At 40.7% G+C, this 22115-nt stretch overlaps 1 protein-coding gene and 1 pseudogene across 1 annotated transcript in view; one reads left to right on the top strand and one right to left on the bottom strand.

Moving 5' to 3' along the window:
- THRA (thyroid hormone receptor alpha) overlaps positions 1 to 860 on the top strand; it is a 286969-nt gene extending 286109 nt beyond the window's left edge. The window contains exon 10 of the mRNA XM_040331865.1: positions 134 to 860. Within this exon, the coding sequence (XP_040187799.1) occupies positions 134 to 384 (251 nt within the window). The 3' untranslated portion in view covers positions 385 to 860. The remainder of the gene's footprint in view (positions 1 to 133) is intronic.
- A 20178-nt stretch (positions 861 to 21038) lies between these two features.
- LOC120919669 lies at positions 21039 to 21130 on the bottom strand (annotated as a pseudogene).
- Between the last annotated feature and the right edge of the window lie 985 nt (positions 21131 to 22115).

Here is a 22115-nt window from a genome sequence, read left to right as displayed (position 1 = left end):
CAAACCAAAGAATTTAATTTTTAATTTCAAAGTCCATCTTAGTTTAGGTCTCTCTCGTGTAATGTTTTGCAAAAGACTATAGTAAATTGCATTTTGAATTGTTTATTCTAATTGTCATCTCTTTATTCCTTAGACCGGACGGGTTTGATCTGCACAGATAAGATAGAGAAATGTCAGGAGACTTACCTCCTCGCCTTTGAACACTACATAAATCATCGCAAACACAACATTCCCCACTTCTGGCCCAAGCTCCTGATGAAAGTGACTGACTTGCGTATGATTGGGGCCTGTCATGCCAGTCGCTTCCTGCATATGAAGGTTGAATGCCCCACAGAGCTCTTCCCACCACTGTTCCTTGAGGTGTTTGAGGACCAGGAAGTCTAAAGGGCAGTGGAGATGGGTAGAGAGGAAAGGGAATTGCTTGGCTCTATTTCAACCTGTCATCCCTTACAAGGCTCTCGTGTCCTGCAAAGAATAAAAGGGAGTGGCTGGAATAGCCCTTCTGAAATCGAAAACTGCCATTGAAAGCCGGCACAAGCCAGAATGGAAGCTCCCAGTCTTGACATTATTGTACATCAGATCAACAGTTCTTCAGCCACGCTCTTGGCTCAACCTGAAGGAAAGAGTATTCGAGTCTCCTTTACTGTCATTGTTGTGCACCCAACAGTTTTATTCTGGAAGAAATCACCTTTTTTGCATAATTTCTTCTGAAACCAATCTGGTACACTAAGACCCTATTGAATGGAAGTTTTCTCTACAACCATCCAAGTTCACCATGAGTGACATAGTCATTTCAGATATGGGATAGGTACAACACGAGTGGGACTGAAAGGTCTCTTGCTCCCCCCATAAAAAAAAAATCTGTGTGTATGTACAGTACAGACCAAAAGTTTGGACACACCTTCTCATTCAAAGAGTTTTCTTTATTTCATGACTATGAAAATTGTAGATTCACACTGAAGGCATCAAAACTATCAATTAACACATGTGGAATTATACATAACAAAAAAGTGTGAAACAACTGAAAATATATTTCATATTCTAGGTTCTTCAAAGTAGCCACCTTTTGCAGCAGACACATCTCTAGAACTGTTAAGAGGAGACTGTGTGAATCAGGCCTTCATGGTAGAATATCTGCTAGAAAACCACTGCTAAAGAAAGGCAACAAGCAGAAGAGACTTGTTTGGGCTAAAGAACACAAGGAATGGACATTAGACCAGTGGAAATCTGTGCTTTGGTCTGATGAGTCCAAACTTGAGATCTTTGGTTCCAACCCCCGTGTCTTTGTGTGACGCAGAAAAGGTGAACGGATGGACTCTACGTGCCTGGTTCCCACCGTGAAGCATGGAGGAGATGGTGTGGGGGTGCTTTGCTGGTGACACTGTTGGGAATTTTGTTCAAAATTGAAGGCATACTGAACCAGCATGGCTACCGCAGCATCTTGCAGCGGCATGCTGTTCCATCCGGTTTGCGTTTAGTTGGACCATCATTTATTTTTCAACAGGACAATAACCCCAAACACACCTCCAGGCTGTGTAAGGGCTATTTGACCAAGAAGGAGAGTGATGGGGTGCTGCGCCAGGTAACTACCTCTTGAAGCTCATCAAGAGAATGCCAAGAGTGTGCAAAGCAGTAATCAAAGCAAAAGGTGGCTACTTTGAAGAACCTAGAATATGAAATATATTTTCAGTTGTTTCACACTTTTTTGTTATGTATAATTCCACATGTGTTAATTCATAGTTTTGATGCCTTCAGTGTGAATCTACAATTTTCATAGTCATGAAAATAAAGAAAACTCTTTGAATGAGAAGGTGTGTCCAAACTTTTGGTCTGTACTGTATGTGTGTATATAATATAGAGAGAGATATATTTGTGTATACACATATATATGGTATGTATGGCTGAGAAAAGCTTCAATAAGCTTGGCCTTGTTAATTTGAGATGTTTTGCAGACTCAGGACCATCGACAGTTGTCTTGTCAGCTTCTTCCTTGGCTAAAGCTGTCCTGTCTTATGTTATGCAGTGTCAAGCTGCGACACAAGGTTTCCCCTCGCATTTCTGTAATACAAGAACTGTCTACTTGTCCTGGTTCTGTGAGCCGAGGATTTGTTACAGAACAGAAAGCATTAATACACTGCTCCGCTTGGTGTGGTGTACCTATAAATATCTGATAATGCAATATATCTATATATATATATATCTACCAGCAGGCACATGATGACTGTAAAGTTATTCAGCATAGATCAAGAGCTGAATTTTATGACAGTGTTCTGCTGCCTTGCGCACAAGCAGTAAACCTAAAATACTTGGTTATATCTAAAAGAGCTAAAATACAAAAGTATTCACACCTGGAGAGAAATTGGCATAGATGAAGTTATATTTGATTTAAATGTGTAATCTACTGTTGGCAATTAACAATATTTAATTGTGGGAATATTGTACAGGAGGTTAGCTCTGTGTAGGTAATGATCCCCCCAAATAAATACATTTACTATTTTCACTATATTCTTCGTCATAGGCATCTAGGGTGCAATTAGAAGCTCTTTAATTTAAAGCAACTTGACATTTTATATTTACTGACCCATTAAAGTTCAAATGGTCCTGTGATGGAGGCCTTTAGGATTAGTAACTGGATGTTCACATACTTGTGCTGATACCCTACAAGTATGCAGTTACTCTATATCTCCACATGGTCATTGGCACAAACACAGGAAAAATATGCCCCAGAATACTTAATTTGGCCATTAGTCATTCTACTTTTGCCATGGTGCCCAGATTTTCCCTATTTCATCATTGCTTAAGGCCTTCATCGGTATCCTTAGGGACATCTAGCCTTGCCAAGGCATCTAGCCAATTTGCCTTGTGTGTTATCTTTTGCGTTTAAGCTATTTCAAGGATTACAGTAGTTCATATGAGAATATCATGCAGAGACAAATTGGTAATTATATGTATATATGTTGCACAATCAGATATTAACCCCCAAGCTCTGAAACACCTATGCAGGTTGCGTTGGGTCAGTTTGCATTTCCTCTGAATAGAGGAGGCAATTTTTGGAATGTTGAGTTTTCTATGTGTGATGAAAGCATGCCCATGCACAGAATTCCCTCTATGGCACCCTCGGTTTTGTGAAAACCACACCCACTTGGGTCAAACAAATTGCACCAAAGCCACCCCTTTGTCACCTCCCCACCTCCCTTTCCTTCTAAACTGTCATGCGGAAAACCAGAGACCCTCACCAGCTAAGCAAACCAAAAATTTTCTAAAGAAGCACTTTTTAAAGCGCCATTATTGCATATTTTAACCCTTCTTTTGCTGCTCTCTTGCACCATTTTCTGGATCTTTAGTAATGCGATACTTTGTGGCTTTATGAAGTTCCAGGCCTTATTGTATAGCAAGTGACATCCTTGGCCTAACCCACTTTTTGGGTTGCTTTGCAAATAGTAGGGGGTAGATCCCCATTGTAATGTAGACTGTACTATGCCCAATCCTTTCTTCTTGCACTTTGCAGAAAAGCACTTCTTACCAATGATGATCTCCAATTTATGTTTGAATGTTTTAGTTCTCAAATAAGCTCAACTTTAAAACAAAAAAGCACTTATTTTTTACCTTTGCATCCCATATTTATTGTTTTTAGAGAACTCAGCGCTTAACCTTAAAGAAGGCTGTGTTCTTAAAGTTAGCACTTACCAAAAATGTATTTTTCATTGAGGGAAAAAAACTAAAAATAGCATTGCTAGAATCTCTGAATTACTAATGTAGATAAAGGCACACCAAGAAAGCAAAACAAAAATTCATATCCCATAGAAACCAATCAGATGGTATGTTTGGTCAAATCAGAATAAATTCTCTTAATTGTGCTGTATTATCTGCACTATAAATACAATTTCATAGCTGGGTTTTACCTACACTTATAGAGGCCCACAACTAGAAAAAAATGTAATCAGACTCACCTTTTTAGAAAAAATTATAAATGCACATATTTTTGCAGGTAAAAAAAAGGGCATTTATTGTTTTTTCCTGTAGGAGCCTGGAAAGCATTACACCCGTGATTGGTGGATCAGGGGTGCAGTTTTATGCTTCTACAGACAAGCCCTGCAGTTTCAGCCTGTACCTCTATATGAGCTGTCAGTTTGAAAGTTGCAGGGCTTGTAAATAAACTATGAGAGCTCATTAGCGCCCTCACAGTTCATTCAGAACTACAAGCCCTCTGCCACGGTGGCTGGCGATACTTGCCGTTCATTAGTTCACAGGAACCTGTGAATGAATGACACGGCCATGTGGGTGCTGTTTTTGAATTTTGACAGCAGGTGTGGGGAAAAGAACCCCACTCGCTGATACATTGAGGAAATGAATTGGAGGAGAGGTAGCAGGAGCTGTAACATGTTCCAGAAGGCAAACGTATCCTTTAATCCTTGCTGCAGCATGCATGTTTACACACAACCTCCTCTTCCCTGAACTGCTCTAAAGCTCGTCCCCCATCAAGCCTGGAGCATTTGGAAGTTATGTATGCTATGAGCCAGGAGAACAGCCAAGTTCCTCATGTCTGTGGTCTGATAGATTACGCCCATTGGTATACCCCCTTGTTATAGTCTTTTGAACCCTTTTTGTTGCACCCTTGGGAGATTTTAGCTGCTGCCAAAATAGAAATATTTTGGCTAACAAATTAAAGCACTTAATATGTAGTATTTTCCACAATTGAATCCCCTTCCCCCATTTTTTTTATTTTTTCTTAGTTTTAGGGTTCAACATTTTCCGCAGGCAGATCCCCATCCTTTCACCCCCAAAAGCCGAATTAACAAAGCACTTAACTATACATATGCATGTATATATACACACGTTTCCTTTTATAAAGCCCAAATATGCAGATTTTTTTTGTTACAAATTTGTATTCATATTATTTGGAAGCGAGGTTGGCTCTGCAAAAGGGAATTCTGTGCCATTAGCTGGGGATACAAATATTGCATTTGATACTGTGCTGTCAACAGAGACATCAACTAAGCCCAGATGTTCTTTTTTTCCCTGAAATAATAGTTGTAGAATATGAAGCTCAGAGGAGCAAAGCAGGCAGTAGTACAATATCAAAAAGTGTGCTAAAAACATTTTTGTAAACCACCATGAAGAAATGTGTATTCATGTACCTAAAAAGTGCCCACTTGGGTGATTGTTAGGCAGCACAAGTTTAGCAGAAGAGAAAGATGGGTCCAACATGGCCTGGTGGCTCTCGCACTCTTCTTGATCATTGACATTGCAATTGTTGTCAAATGATGGTAGAACCACAATAATCAAATTATGCAAATCTGCTGTATAGGATCGGATGACAAAAACATGAATTACATCACCATTTGTCCAGTATCCTGGGATTAGTTGATGTCTGCTTTTCCAATATGGGAAACCCGTTTTTAGATCATTCCACTACCAGAGAGAATTCTAAGCTAAGAACTATAAGAAAAACAAACCCAAAATGAATTTGCTTTCCTTTCCAAAGTAAGCTATAGGCATATTTAGCATATTACACCTATTAGATGCTGACTTCAGTAATTTTGGTACAAAAGAAAAACATTTTTAATCTATATCAAGCTATTTCCAAGGATGCATATATAACTTTTCTATCAAAGGGTGCTTTTTTTCTCTCTGGTTTTGGGTGGTGCTAAGTTTTCTTGCAGCTAAACTACAACAACACTCTGCATCTGCTTTACCTCAGCTATTTAGTAAAGGAAAAATGTTTTGTTTTTTTAAATAGTGTTTCTTAGTTCTGGGCTGTGTTGACGGTCAGCCTTTTGCACTGCCGACTGCCAATGTGGCCCTGAGCACACAGCTATCTCTCTTAGCTTAACGTCTGCGGACTGGACGTTAAAAAGATAAAAAGGTCCGGTCCACTCAGTGGACATTAAAACTTCCAGGCCTTAGAGACCTGGCTAATTAACCCAGAATCCCTTTCACCTCTGCCCTCTTGTCTGTCTCTGTTTTGTCTTTGCAAACCTGTGTGCTTAGCACACCCTAAATAAGAAAACAAAAAATTGTATATATTTGTATATATGTGCTGCTGTGTTCACCTGTAAGGTGGCTACATCTTGTTTGTTGTTTTTTCCTTTCATTCTTGTAACTTTGTTTCATTTACTTTTAAAGCCCCTTTGCTGCCGAAAAACTCTCAAAGGCACTTGAGGGCATGCAGGCTTGTTCTTTTCTTTCAGAATACGGCTGGAGGGGAGGTTAAAATACAAACAAGAACAACAAAGAGTTGGTTGGTTCTTGCAACAGGTAGCAATACTGAGTACCTCAGTAGCCTTGTACCTTACCCTTTTGTTCATGTGCATATTGGGTTACAGGAACATATCCTAACAGAGGGGTCTAGAATTAACTCTTTGCTCCCGACTTCAGAGAGGAGTCTCCGTGCCTGTTTTTTCTCACGCGCTTACTACAGAATAATTTTGTCGATGGGTTCGCGACTGAAGTTGGGAGCCATCAGCTGAGAACAATTATTTAGCTGTTAGGAATGACATTTTTACAACCAGTAGGGCTATGAGAATGATATTTAAGCCTTGAATTAACAAACCCACCAGCTTCTTATGGGGACATATCTCCAATACTTCACTAGGTGTTCTCCAAACAGTACAGCTTGGACTGACACTTCTTTTTTTTTTGCTCTCGGGGAGGTGACATCAACCACAACCTGCAGCCCATTTTCTTCTTCCTGTTTAGCCCTGATCTCTGGTCACACATCTATGTACATCGAAAACGAGATTCACGGAGGGCACATCATTGAAGATCTGAGGCCACCACATCTCTTGTGAATCCAAACGACCCTGAAGGTTGGCCAGCTTCCTAATGACTAGCTGCATACAAAATCTCAAGGCTGAACGCCACTGAACTTTTTGCCAGGATTGTGGACCTCCCCTGAATGCCAACTTTTCTACACTACATATGTAACTCTCTCCGAGAGATTTCTTTTTTTTTTTCCCCCATACATTCATTATGTTTAGCAGAAGAAACTATTAAACTGACAGTAAATGGAGGCGGCGTGATTTGCAAGCCAGGAACGAGGAGATGAGCTAAAACACCAAGCTCACGCTCCCACCTCGCACACATACACTTTACTCACACCGAGATTAAACCAGGAAGATGTTTATTTGTTACTTTTTTTTTTTCATACACTCATACCTCAACCACCGCAACCCTTTCCCGTCTCTCTCCTGCCGACCTCACTGTCGTGGTTCAGGGTGAGAAGTTTGTATTTGGAACTCTGTGGACTATCAATTCTCACCAGCTGAAACAGCTAAAAACGGGGTCTCTACAGAAAATATCCATGCACAGGAGTGGACAGATGGGACATTCACTGAACTTAATTAAAAAGGAAAAAAAAAAATATATATATATATATATATAAAAAAAAAAAAAAAACAGGGGGATACCAAAGCTCTCCCTTCATATTTCTATTTACAGCATAAAAAGAAAAAAAACACAAGGACTGTCTCAGCCACAGATGATTGCTCCTACAGACCTCAACAGTGTGCCTCCTCCAGCCCCATGCAAGAAAAACAAGGATTTAATAACAAAAACATTTTTTTTAAATTAATTTTAGATACCTTATTACCTTTCAAATTAATTTGATGGGATTTTTTGTTTTATTTCCTTATTAACCCCAAATTTGTGGGGTAAACATGTTGGGTTAAACAGATCTTGGCCATAATTTACAAAACAAACACTTTTACAGGAAAGTGGATGTTTTTATACATTTTATGTATTTTTTTTTTCTCTTTACTAGGACAGAGGTGAAGGTTTGAGAAGCATCATCAACCATCACCTCTTTATAGTCTAAAGCTTGATACACACTATACAACTTTTTGTATATTCACCTTCAACTATGTAGTGCAAGGGCTTGCCTGATTGCAAACAAATTGAAGGTTTTTAGGTTTGACCTCATATATTATATGGTTTTGGCAAATCTAAAGGAAAAAAATATAAAGAAAATTGTATAGTGTGTATCCATCTTTAGAGGTGGGTATGTTAAAATTGAAGGGATGGAGGAGAGCTGATGTGCTGCCAAAAGCAACTGGATTCCAACTGCCATTTCTACTGTGCAAGTCAGAAAGTTCATGGAAACATCTTCTTAGTTGCTATGGCCAACACGAAAGCTTTGAAAGTTCCTCTATGTTTACGTATTACCACCGTTAGAATGCTTTATACAAAACTGTTATTGGGAATTGTGGGGAGGGGCTAATCTGGATTTCTTTAACCTCTTTGCTTTCAGGAATATTCTGTCAGTTCAGTGGTTAAACATTCCTCTCTTCAATCCCCTTGTTTTCCCCATTAGAGATAATTTGAAAGTAAAAAACTGCATTGTATTGCCTCAGCTTGCAATACAGGGCAGGAATTGGGGGGGCAAACCTATTTCCTACAGTGCTTTATACATCCTCAAAACTCTGACCTGCAGATATGTTGGTTTATTTAAATATTACTGAAATATAGCTATATATAGACTTTTTTCTCTTTTGGTAAGACAAAAAAATAATGTGAGATTAACTTCTTCACTGCTGGAAAATACTACTGGGGCACTGAAGGGGTTAAAGGACACTGCTATGGCTTTCTTTTTCTTTTTCTTTTTATCCCCTTCTGTGGGTCAGAATCTGCTTTCTGTCTCGGAACACTCTCAGGTTCTATATGTTCCATGCCTCTGGACCTTAATTATTATGCAACCTGAGGCCGAGCTTCTGGGCTCACCAGTGAACTGAAACATATAGGAGTTGTGAGTACAGACACACACCCCTTTCCCATTTCTCTCCATAAGATACCCCTCCAACTTATCTGTATATTTATAAAAAATTGAGGAGTCACCTGACTCTGTCAGTGTACACAAGAACCACAAAATGGAAGTCTGCTTGAATTTGCTCTGCCTGAATTTGTGCACAAGTTGTTTTTCTCACAAGTGAAGAAAGATTCTTCTAAAATATATACGTATATATTCATATATACGTATATATGCATACATGCACATTCTGGTCTGGGGTCATCCTGTCACTATAATACTCCTTTACTACCATTTTGTTCCCCGTCTGGAATGTAGACATAAAAACCCTTCCATGCTTCTCTCTGGTAGGGTTAAGGTGCAGAGACACACTAGCTGCGTCACAACACAGGGTTAAAACAAAGCTCAATCTCAATGTTTTCTTGTATTTTCTTGTGGGAGGGTCTGTATATTTAGGTCTATATACGAAACACAAAACTATCAAAAAAAACTAAAACGTTTTTTTGTTTTTTTTTTTTCATTTTACGGGTTTCCAAGCAGATCTTTCTCATTCTGTTCTTCAAAATAACCCATTAATTGCTGCGATAGGCCATGAAGGCGGTACAGTTTATTCTTTAGACAGAGATTTATGTGATAAGATTTTTATACTTCTGGTAAGACATGGAGACATGCAAAAGTGGACTAGTCACCTGCACACTGTGGTGGGCCCATTTTGTTGGGAGAGTCAGTGGTCAGAATAAAGCTTTCCAAAAAATAAATAAAAAAAGTAATCAGAAATTTCTGAAACAAGTAAAGCGATTTTTGTATGTCATGTTTCAGTGGTGCTCACTCCTTGTGAGTCAACAGACTGAATATTTTTAATAACACAAAATGGGTGACCACCACTGTGTACAGGTGGTAGATGTACTTACGTATGTCTGCACTGTACATTACAGGTGCATTATAGGTTGTATTCTATTGCAGGTGTATTATATTACTAAGGGCCTGAAAGCCAGATGATACCAGCCTGCCTGCTGACAGCCCTAATCACAGGTGACAGCCTGAATGTTCCCCCCTCCCCCCCAAGTACCCCCTCACTCAGGTTAGACTATAGTTCAGCATCAGGGATGGTTGGAAAACAGTCATTAGGGAGGCCTATAATCCTGTTACCAAATCGAATCCAAAGACAACAGCAAGGTTTGCGGGATTTCCTCACATAGGCAACAAGGACGCTGCTTGGTTTTTAAATGTCATCTTATAATGATATTTGCTTCTTAATGGTGCAGAATGTATCTGCAATATTATGCCTGCACGTTAACAGCTAGCTTGCAACCTTTGTTGCCTCTGTATTGTGTGTGTATGTAGATGTGTATATATAAATATATATATATATATATTCAAATACTATTTTATCATGCTGAGTGGCAATCTTATTATAGACTTTAGGTTGTCAGAACCATCAGTGCTTATGTGATAAAATCTTGTAAGCTTGCACTTGCAGGTAGGTTTTTGGATGACCATAAGAAGGATTTTAAGTGGACCTCTCCTGTTGCTCATATACAGAAGGGTTCAGCTATTTTGTAGGAGTCAAACCATTTATTAGCCTGTCTGATTACGACACTCAGAGTTATGTCAGTTGTTCATAGCTTGTCAACAGGCCTGTTTGGACGAAGTGGTTGCCTTGATTGTATATGGGTGCTTGGTACACTTTAACATATGTATACCTTTTGCTGGACATGGTCACGTCTGTTATACCCCCATACTATAAAATCTGTGTTACTGCCCAACCCACTTTCCTTTCCAGCACTTGAAGGGTTACCAGGCAGGAATCAGTAGAAGAGCTATGCAAGTGGTGTTTAACTACGGTGGTTTAAAAAAGTGCTGTATTTACATTCCGTTCATAGGGCGATCTGCTCACAGGGAATATACTGGAGAAAAGTGTGTATTGCCCATAGTTACCAAGCATTTTCTAGAAATTGAATGCATGTTTGATTGCTATGGGTAGTTTTCTTTTTCTTCAGTTGTTATAAATTAGCCCTATCCTTTCATGTCAGGGAAGCATCACATTTAGCCTCATGAAGGAAGATCGGGCACCATTTTCTTCTTTCCAGGTTATGGAGAAATTAAACAGTTTGGTTGCTTTAGGAAACAAAAAACTGTTTTGCCACCTTTTAGGGCATCTCATACTGAATATGCCAGACATTTCCTGGACAGCAAAGCATACTTTTATATGAGAGCTGAATGTCACATCTACAAAAGGTATCTAAAAGTGCGCTCTCAGTTTTGGCCTATATTCCAAACATTGTAAACTGTGAACAGTTTGGCTCAGAGCAGGATCCTTTTTTTTTGTTGGATGTCTTAGAGAAAAACGAAAAGGTTCAGTTAATACACATTTTCAGTTAGGGCTGGTCCAGACTTATGCTGTTTCCAAAAGTGAAGCTACATTTAAAGATTCCTGTCAATGTTCCATGTTATAATAATTCTTGCTTCAGGCTTGGGGTCTCTTGTTTTCACTCAACCTATAATAGTCTCTATATGTAATATGCAAGAATGCCTGCCCCCCAGTTTTCTAAAACCATTAAATCCTATTACTAAAATCATTCATATCTGAATGAAACTCCAACCTACATTTAAAAAAAAGAGTAGCTTTTGTTTTAAAAAAAAAATATTTCTAAATGTAATTAACAGCTCTACTTATTAGACAAAAATCTATATCATCGGTCAAATACTTTGGCAAGCAGATATTTAAATGGCATTTCCATGAAGACTAAAATGTCTCTCTTTGACAAGAACCTGACCTATCCCATCCCCACCTAACACAGCGCCCGAACAGCAGGACTGTTCTTACTATAGAGAATATTTACATTTTAAACCTGGTACACGTTAATCATTTTTTTCCTTTCAACTCAGCGGGTTGAACAAAAAAAAAAAACTGTCGGCTACGGTCGGAGTCACTGTGCTTACTATGCAACGTATGTATATCGATCTCCCCGCTTAGCTATTGTGCTCTGACATTGGCTGAGAGCGCTGATCGGGAGTTGGTCGGAAGCTGGTTTTCCAGCATACTCATGCCACAGAAGTCAACCAAATTGCCGACATCTGTCAGCTAGGCCAACGTACACGGGCCAAATGACTGCTATTTTTTTTTATGGAAAATGACTCCCAATTTCCGGCCTATGTGTATCCAGCTTTAGCAGCAATTAGCACTACAGATAAAATCCGACTACTACAAACCCTACTTCTGTTAGCTAGAGAAATCTCAGACAGACAATCTTTTCCCACAAAAAAAAGTCTCCAGCTAGACTTGTATTTTAACATTAATAAGGGGGTACATCTATAAACATGTTCACACAAGACTCACTTAGGATTCACACATTTTTCTAATTGTATTCCTGGCTGAAAATTGTATGCATCTTGTGTGAATACATTTATAAATCAACCATTAAGTTTCAAATGTTACATAGAAGATTTTTACTTCAGAATACTACAAAGATCAAGCTTTTAGCCCTTGGCTTTCCAAAACACAGTGGAATTGGCCATCCTATGATTGAATAAGCATATCAAAAATACAGTCTTATTAGTTTCCTGGAAGCTGTGATTTAGCAAAAACAGTAACAACCTCCGCTGTTTCCAGATAGAAGCAAATTTAAATGTAAAAAAAATGCCAACTCTTCAAATCCATGTAATTCAGGTTATATTTAACTTGTCAGTGCAGGAAAAGCCATTTATTGAGGTTAGTATTATGGTGTAATAAAGATTTATTCACCATAATAGATTTGTATGCTGCCATTTAGGCAATCGTATACAAAAATGATAATACAAGTGACAGAGTACTAATGTTGGTGCACTATTCTATATTTTTATAGAACAGTGAATTTGTGATATTAGTAGGATAGTAAAACACTCTGTATAGCTATGCATGTAGAGTTCTAGAATTCCCCAAATGACCATATTTATGCATATGCAAAAGACTGTTATCAGGTTGTGTCCGATAAGGGCTGTACAGTTAATAGTTCTGTACAAGTGTACTCTTAATACATAGAGGGAAGTGTTTAAAAAAATTTAGAGGAAAGAATTGTTTCTTAGTTTGCTTCACCCACAGCAAAACGTATTCTTTCCCTCATTCTTTTTATACTGAGATTATTAATGAGTTTGACTGGATGGTACAAGCAACACAAACCAAGGCTCAGATGGGCCAAAATGTTTGGCTTGTTTTCTGCGTTCAGATGTGGTTAAATGGTGCCTCTGGATGCAGCAACGCTCTGTGCTATGGTCGCATACAAACTGGCTAATTACCTGTGGCCAAAACTCAGCTGAAACATTGACACTTGGCGCAAACTGGCTGGGTCAGTATTCGAATGTAATCGCTCGAATAAGTGGTTACGTGCGAATAACATTGTTGTTCGCATGTATTGGATTCTTGTCAGCGACCACCCCTAGCCGCACAAATTCGTCTGACTGTAACTTTAAGCAGTTCCTCCCTTCAGATGCATTCCACCCAAAAGTGATATTTCAGACATTGACTGCCAACTTGTTGCAGTCAGTCACAGGATCTTTTTGCCATAGTTCATGGCTTTGTTTTTGCCCACCCTGAACCCTTTTCTTCCTCTTGTTGCATTCTCTGTAATATAAAATAGATACAAATCCCGAAAAGTAGCAAAAGACCCTCTTCATAATGGCTGCAGTTCACAAACAAGCAGCACTCTGCATTACAATAGTAAGCAACTATCATAAAACTAAATCGTGACCATATTTTGCATTCTTTTTAGTTTTAATCATATGGGTGTTGATTTACTAAAGGTAGATATGCATTTCACTTTGCAAGGGAATTTTTCTTAGGTTAGGTTGAAGTTCTGACTTCCATCATCTGATCATGTGTAATCATAAATAGTTTTTTTTTCCTTGAGTGCCTGAGAGATATATTGTTATTTATTCTCCAGCATCTTCAGTAAACTGAAATATCCATTTTGGATGGAATGGTCTTAACAAATCAGGGCTGGTGCCCTAAATAAACTGTTTAAAGTGAAATTGATGAAGTACAGAAAAGACACCATTGTTGACACCATTATTAGATATTCTTTAACTGGGCCACTGAATTTCAGGGCAGATATATATCAGCTGATATTGTTAATGTATTTGCGGTATGTATGTGGTCATCCTACAACCATTTCAGTTGTCCTCTGTCTGGAAGTATGGTTTGGGGAGTCCAAGTGAAGGCAGGCTCTTGCACAGTTCACCACATTTATTCCCACAAAAACATAAGAGTACCTCTCTTTCTGGATGACAGAGGAGAAACAGATAATGCATGGGAATGTGTCAGTATATATATTGTCTTTTTACTATCACTACCCAATGTGTGAATGACAGTTTTGACTGCCCACATTAATTAGCACAGCCTGACATTATAGTATATGTGTATACTAGATGCCACTTATCTTGAATGAGCCCTCAATGAATAAGATTTGATGTGCTGCAATGCCCAGCAGCTCCATTTCTGTTTACTGAAGTCAGATCGGTTTGCGAACATTTTTAATAGGTTGTTGTGGCTTACAGCACTGTGCTTGTAGCACCTTGCCTTATTTTGGCCTTTTAAATGTTTCTAAAAGTATTCATCTCAAATTACCTGGGTAAATTATGGTAAGGCATGTAGGGGACAGCAACCACCTCAGTGTTTGCTTCCCATTACCAGCCATTTTGCAGTATAAAAAATAAAAGGGGGGGGGGGGTCCCTAGCTGAGTATTCCCATATTCTAATTCTGGTTCTTCCCTGTGTACAGATTGCCCAATCTCTTTACTTTTTTAACCTGCTGTGGTAACTACCGTGTTACACTTATCACACACCAGCATCTACCTACACCTCAAATATTACAGAGTTTATGCAGAATGCATTAGGTGGTATAGATAATCTTGCAGCCTTGCTTGTAATGCATGCACCATTTGCTGACTGGTCTGCAGGTTTATTAGTCACCCGTGACGTTGCAGTGCCACATTCATCTCTGTGCCGTTATAACACACCCCCATCACTCGGGGGAGCTTATGTCATGTTTTTTGGGGGTTGTGAGTTCTCATATTGCCTTTGATCCCATCAGTTAGGTATCTTCGTAGGTGATATTAATGTCTTGTTCTACCACAACTATGTGTGGAGGTCATTTATGCTCACACTTGGGGTTCTTTTTCAACAAACTTTCTGTATAAATAAATCAGCATTTTTACTTTTCCTCCACCTACCTCTGTGTACTTTAGTGAGCTTACAGAATTCCACAGACAACATAGGGTAACGGATTATTTTGCAATGTTTGTTTCTGGCCTCTGTAAGGGTTCATCCTCTAGGTCCTATATTAGGATTCCCAGTGGTTTATTAGTTACTGTTTTCCTTTGTTATGTGTTTTGTTTTGTTTTTTTCCTAGGTCAGCTCACTTGCCCTTTTCACCAAAGGGAAGTTTGTGTACTTAGTTAATAGCCCAGATCTTGTTGTTCTTTATTCCATATGTATGCCTCAAAGGAACCTATGGTTGTACAGGAAATGTGGTTTCAGGAGAGGAAAGATGACATTGGACATATATCCATTTACCTAGGTTGTATAGGGATGTTTGAAATTTTAGTGTAGGTTTACCAGTGCAGATGTATTGAATGGATGGTGACTGGCTGTGGGGGTGCTAGTGGGTTAACAAAAATCCCCTTTATATGGCACTTTTTACCTATCCCAAATAACCAGGTTGATACCCAACCACTGACATGCACAACCCATTTATATTGCCTTATCTGTCCTCAGCCCCTTCCTAACTTACCCCGTCCTCTCCCTAGACTCAGGCACGGTTTGCTTACACTAAAGAACTTTATATTCAGAATGATATATAGACTAGGAATGAGCAAGCCTGGCTCCTACCATGGGCAAGCCTGGAGGGTTCACATGCCATAGGCCCAGCCTACGCCATATGTATAGTATAAGGGATTACTTGAGCATTGGCCATCAGGATAGACTTAGTGCTGGGCTCCTATCTAGTATAGGGTGACCTCCTGTCTTGGCCATATCAGGCCAAGCTTAGCTAGTGTTTCATATTAATATAGAGTGGCCTGTAGATATTCTTCTTAACTCTCTTTACACTTGTTGCCCCACAGAGTTTTAAGATTTTTATGAATAGAGGGTAAGGCAATACTGGGTTCATATTGATATATAGGACAGTGTCAGGCAGTCCTATAGCTCAATGTTTGGCCAAGGTTATCCGACACACCTCCCTGAGGTCTAGTGTAACCTGTGTAATCGTTCGTGTCTTCTTAGCCCAATATATATTTAGCTTTTCCATTTCTTTTAGTAGGCCTCTTTCAGTTTTTTTATTGTTTTTGATTTGCAAAGCACCACACAACATAGTTGGTCAGCACTGCCTTATGATTCAGTTTGGAGGTGGAAATATACTCTTCTAAACGTAATTTTTGCAATACATAGTACTGCAGAGCATAGCAACATTGCCTGGTCGTTACTTGTCAGAATGCCTTATAGACACAAGATATGAAAGATGAATTGAGCAAGGGGGCCGATTCAAAAACTGGAGGGAAGATAAAGTGAAGGTATGGCTTATAGCAACAAATAAAATTCCAGCTATTTCCTCCTTCAGGTTAGAAAATTTAATTGACTGATATGGTTGTTATGCAGAATATCTACGCTGTATCCTTACTCCAGTTGTTACATAAGAGTCCAAAGCAACCTCTTGCGCCCTTTAAACATGTATGTACCTAAGAGACTAGCTCTACAGCAGCATGGCACTAATTAAACAGTGTATTAGAAACGAAAGCCAAGCAATGGTGCCAATCTCTAAAATGTATATTAAGTTTAGGGTTAATACCAAATAGAGTATATTTTCCCTTTAATCATTTTGCCTTTTTTTTTCTTTTTTTAAATTGGGAAACATGTATAAACCAGAGGAATTGTTTACCCCAAATGAGAGGTATTTTCCCTCTTCATGCCATTAGAAAGGGCACTTCGGCCCCTTCTGCAATCTTATCTATGCTTTGATGTTCTATGAAACAAAAAAAAAAAGGAAAAAAAAAACAAAGGGGGTTAACTGTTGTCTAGTAATGTCTGTGTCTATGTATCTTTTCAGGGACTCCCCCAAACCCCTTCTCTTTTCTGATTTCTCTCCGTTTTTCCCCCTATCCTACAAAGAAATATTGCCTGTCTATTTTTTTACTGTAATCTTTATATGCAGAGAGCCTATAAATGCTGTATTAAAAAAAATTGAAAAAAAATGAAAATGCCATGCTAACATTTAGGATTTTTTTTATGTCTTTCTCCCTTTTCCTTCTCTATAGTGTTGTGCTCCTGAAATTTCTTGAATTGAACAGCTCTTTTGAACGCTGAGGTGGGGGGGGAGTCAGTCTGCACCCAGAATTATCGGGAGAGTTAGCACCTGCAAGGCTGTCCCACTGCCTGGCATAAAATGATGGCAGTGGAATGGTTACATGGGAGGGAGTGCAAGCTCAGGGCTTTTTTTGGTATGTTAACTCTTTCTATGGAAACAAGGCTGATTCCCCCGCCCTTCTATGTTTTTGTTTTTATAAGCTTTTATCTTCAGTAAAATAGGCTAAGTTATTAATATTAAACATCATATATACACACACACAACTTACCTCAGATCAATGGCAGGAGGGTGGTAACGTGAGAATGGAGTTGGGGGGGAATGAATAATCTAACCACCCACCTCCTTGCCCTCTCTGTCAGTTACCCTCTGAAATCTCCCTCTCCCTAAAACCATGTTGTTCCCTGTTTTCTAGATATTCCTCCCCCACCCACATGCTTTTGTTTTATTTTTTATGGTCCCGTTTTTCGAGGCCCGAATGTCCTTTCCACCAATAAATTGTAAGCTTTGTAATTACGTGTTGCAATGCATTCTGAGTCTTGTCTTTCTTTTCTGTGGGGCAAGGTGGGAGGGTTGGGCTTGGAAATAGTAATTGACCGTGTGTTTTCATTATCCTACCTTAGCCAGGGGATCTTGATAAAGGGTTTGTTCACCTTTCACCTTTCCCAAAATACCAAATCACTCGTCTGCAAGTCGTTCAAAATACGGCCGCTCGACTGGGAAAAAAACATGGGAATCAATCTCACCTTTACTGAGATCCCTTCATTGGTTGCCAGTAAAAGACAGAATCACTTTTAAGGCACTCTGTCTGACACATAAGTGTGTTCAAGGAAAGGCCCCCCAATATCTATGCGAAAAATTAAAATGTCACAACCCCAATCGCGTTCTGCGATCCACCAACCAAAATCTACTCCAGATACAAGTCCAAAGGAAAACGAAGATTTGGAATCCAAGGACCTAGACCAGGGGTGTCCAAACATTTTTCAAAGAGGGCCAGATTTGTTGAAGTGAACATGCGGGAGGGCCGACCATTTGGCCAGGCATTTTTTGAACCATTAAAATTTGGTCGAAGTGTGTACGCCTGAGCCATAATACACTACGCAGCAAGAATTATCTTGCCTTTGTGGCTGTGTGTGGTGAAGAGATGAGCTTAGGCGTGTTATTTGGATACACCGTATTTATCGGCGTATAACACACGCCTTAACTTTAGGAGGGAAGTTTCAGAAAAAAAATTAAATAAAGAACTGGGAAGCAAAATTAGGGTCAGTGCTCATCAATGCAGCCTAATCAGTGCTCATCTGCAGCCTCGCCATTGCAATAAATGCAGCCTGATCGATGCCCATCTGCAGCCTCAGAGGGGATGGGGGGGCGGGACGAGCACCAACAGATTACATACAGGAGAATCTCCTGTTTACAATGTCCTGCCTCCTATGATAGACAGAGGAGTCGTCCAATGGCAGCCCAGGAGACGGGACTTCTTAGTACAGATGCCACAGAGTAAACAAGAGATTCTCCTGTATGTAATTTGTTGACAGCACTCATTCCCCCCTCCGAGGCAGCGCCAATAAATACAATATATATCAAAATTACCAGGGGGGCCACATTAAACTTGAACGGGGGCCGCAATTGGCCCGCGGGCCGGACTTTGGACATGCCTGACCTAGACTATGGAACGCTCTACCAACCAGCATCCGGTTGGAGGTGAATCACCTGGCCTTCAGAAAAAAACTCAAAACCCATCTTTTCTGAGGGCAAAAGTACAGTAGGGAAAGGATACTAAGCGCCCAGAGGCGATTCAGTTTGCATGTGTTGCGCTATATAAGTTTCTCACTCACTCACTTTTACCAAATAACTGCCTATGCAGGTAAGGGGCTACTGCAGATAAAAACAAAAGTTTGGCCAAAGTTGAAAAATGCCCTTGCTATAGGTGTGGGTCATTTACATACAGCAAGAGAAAAAAATTATTTGATCCCCTGCTGATTTTGTACGTTTGCCCATTGACAAAGTATAAAGTAAAAATATCCAGAAACACTAATTTCAAAAAAGTTATAAATTGATTTGCATTTTAATTAGTAAAATAAGTATTTGATCCCCTATCAATCTGCAAGATTTATGGGTCCCAGGTGTCTTCTATACAGGTAATGAGCTGAGATTAGAAGCACTCTCTTAAAAGGAGTGCTCCTAATCTCATCTCGTTACCTGTATAAAAGACACCTGTCCACAGACGCAATCAGATTCCAATCTTTCCACCATTTTTTTTTCTATTGAAAAGCCTGTGGCATGCAAAACACAACCCAAAAACTCCACCTGGTGCAGAAAAAATGTGCACACACATAAAGAGTGTAATCACAAAAACGTGCAACGGGTGTTGCGTCAAACGGCCCTCCTCACAAAGGGCCTGACCCCGATCCCCCGGGTCGTTAGGCTCCAGACGGGGACTAGAGTAATCAGTGGTCCATGCAGCCAATGCCGACATGGACCCAACTTCCTTGGAGGGTCTGCCGAAACAGAACCCTCCCAGGTGGGGCTCCCCCGAAGGGAGACCGCATGAGAGCAGGCGAACTAAGCCAGAAGGCCATGTCCACCCACTCCCAAGACGTTCAGGGCTGGCCCGAGGACCGGCACCCTACTAATCACACACAAGGGGCGAGATCCACAGACATTTACACTTGCGCCGCGTATCAGATACGCTACGCCGCCGTACCTTACCTGGCGTACTTTCAAATCCTCAAAGATTTTGCGCCGTAAGTTACGGCGGCGTAGTGTATTTCTGGCGGCGGAATTCAAATCGGCGGGTAGGGGGCGTGATTCATTTAAATGAAGCGCGTCCCCGTGCTAATTGAACTGCGCATGCTCCGTTTCGAAGTTTCCCTTCCGTGCTTTGCGCGAAATGACGTTGCAACGATGTAATTTTTTTAACGTAGACGTGACTTACGTCCATCCCTATTCACGGACGACTTACGAAAAAAAAAAGAAAATTCAAATTTCGACGCGGGAACGACGGCCATATTTTTAACATGGCAAGTCTATCTATACGCTGCAAAAAGCCGACTAGAGACGACGTAAGAGAATGCGACGGCCGCGTGTACGTTCGTGGATCGTCGGAAAAAGTTTATTTGCATACCCGACGCGGAAAACGACGCAAACTCCACCCAGCGGGCGCCGAAGTATTTCACCTACGATCCGAAGGCGTACGAAGCCGTACGCCTGTCGGATCGAACCCAGAAGCCGTTGTATCTTGGTTTGAGGATTCAAACTAAAGATACGACGCGGGTAATTTGAAAGTAGGCCGGCATATCAGTAGATACGCCGGCGTACTCCCTATGTGGATCTGGCCCAAGGTCTACAAACGTGCAACAAACAAAAAAAGACATAAAAGTGACAACACAAGGGGAAAAATAAAAAAGAAAGTGGGGGAGAAGGAAGGTGGGAGATGTAGAGTAGAAAGTGACCATACGATTGCCGGCCCTCCGGCCAGGAAACAAAAATTCCTCTGGTCCCAGCCAAAAGGCCCGGCCCTAGAGGCAGGTGGTAAAAAGTGTATGTGGAGACGTGGCCCTGGTTCCATACGAGTAAGTGCCCTCTCAAACACTCGTGCAATGTATGGCACCCCTGGACACACCAGGGGCACTATCTCCACAGGCTTTTCAACGGACCCGGACCAGCAGCACCCATCCCAGCCAGGAAGGTAGGAGCTCTGAGAGATTGGGGAGAACCCACACCAATAGGCTACTCCCATCACTCCCACCTAATCACGTTCGGGAAATACTAATCGTTTCCCAAGGGGAAGGAGGAGCTAGTGTTCTCTCCCGAACAACTGACAGGGGCAGGCACCACAAAATCCAGGCCAGGGGCCCGGCCCTTCAGCTTCGACCTCATGTTTCTCCGTCTAAATCAGAAGGCTTCCACCTCCACGCCAGCAGGTTTAGCATCTGCCAACCGCCATCCCTTTCCACCTCGCCGTGTACTCAGGACAGTTAGCATAGCACCACCTACTAGCAACTGATAAGAACAGATACTACACTTGATCTTAGTCAAAAGGCCGAGAAGCGATCTTTCCACCATGGCCAAGACAAAAGAGCTGTCCGAGGATATCAGGAACAAGATTGTAGACCTACACAAGCCTGGAATGGGTTACAAGACCATCACCAAGCAGCTTGGTGAGAGGGTGACAACAGTTGGTGTGATTATTCGCAAATGAAAGAAACACAAAATAACTGTCAATCTCCCTCAGTCTGGGGCTCCATGCAAGATCTCAGCTTGTGGAGTTTCAATGATCATGAGAACGGTGAGGAATCAGCCCAGAACTACACGGGAGAATCTTGTCAACGATCTTAAGGCAGCTGGGGCCATAGTCACACCAAGAAAAACTGAAATCCTGCAGCGCCCACAAGGTCCCCCTGCTCAAGAAAGCTCATGTACAGGCCTGAGTGAAGTTTGCTAATGAACATCTGAATGATTTAGAGGAGAACTGTGTGAAAAGCCTCCTACACATGGCCGAGAATCCCGTCGTAAAAAAAAAAGTAGTTTTTCTCGATGTGATTCTTGTCTAGCTTTCCTTGCATACACACTGTCAAGCCAAAATATTGTTGTTCTCAAATGCAGTGACATACAACGGCACTATAAAGGGGAAGTTTGATTCCACTGGCGCCACCCTTGGGGCCGCTTTTGCTAATCTCATGTTACAGCGTGTTAGTTAAAGTTTGGTGAGAGATGATTCGCGCTTTTCAGTCTTCGTGCTTTTCAGTCTGTTACAGCGTGACGAATGTGCTAATTCCATTACGAACGCTAGTTTTACCAAAGGTGCGCTCCCGTCTCATACTTGATTCCGACCATGTGCGGAAAAGCTTACACACAAACGTTTTTCTCGTCGTAAACCAGCCCGACGAGAAAATTGAGACTCGTGACGAGAAAATAGAGAGCAGGTTCTCTTTTTTTTCCCATCAACATTTTACTCAACGAGAAACCATACACACAAACGGTTTTCTCGGCAAAAAGCTCTGCCAGCAGTTTTCTTGCCGTGAAAAACGAGCGTGTGT

Source organism: Rana temporaria, chromosome 12 (assembly GCF_905171775.1).
Source record: "Rana temporaria chromosome 12, aRanTem1.1, whole genome shotgun sequence".
NCBI classification, from domain to species: Eukaryota; Metazoa; Chordata; class Amphibia; order Anura; family Ranidae; genus Rana; species Rana temporaria.
Note: the sequence above shows the minus strand (reverse complement) of the source record. Positions and strands in the feature narration are given on the sequence as shown.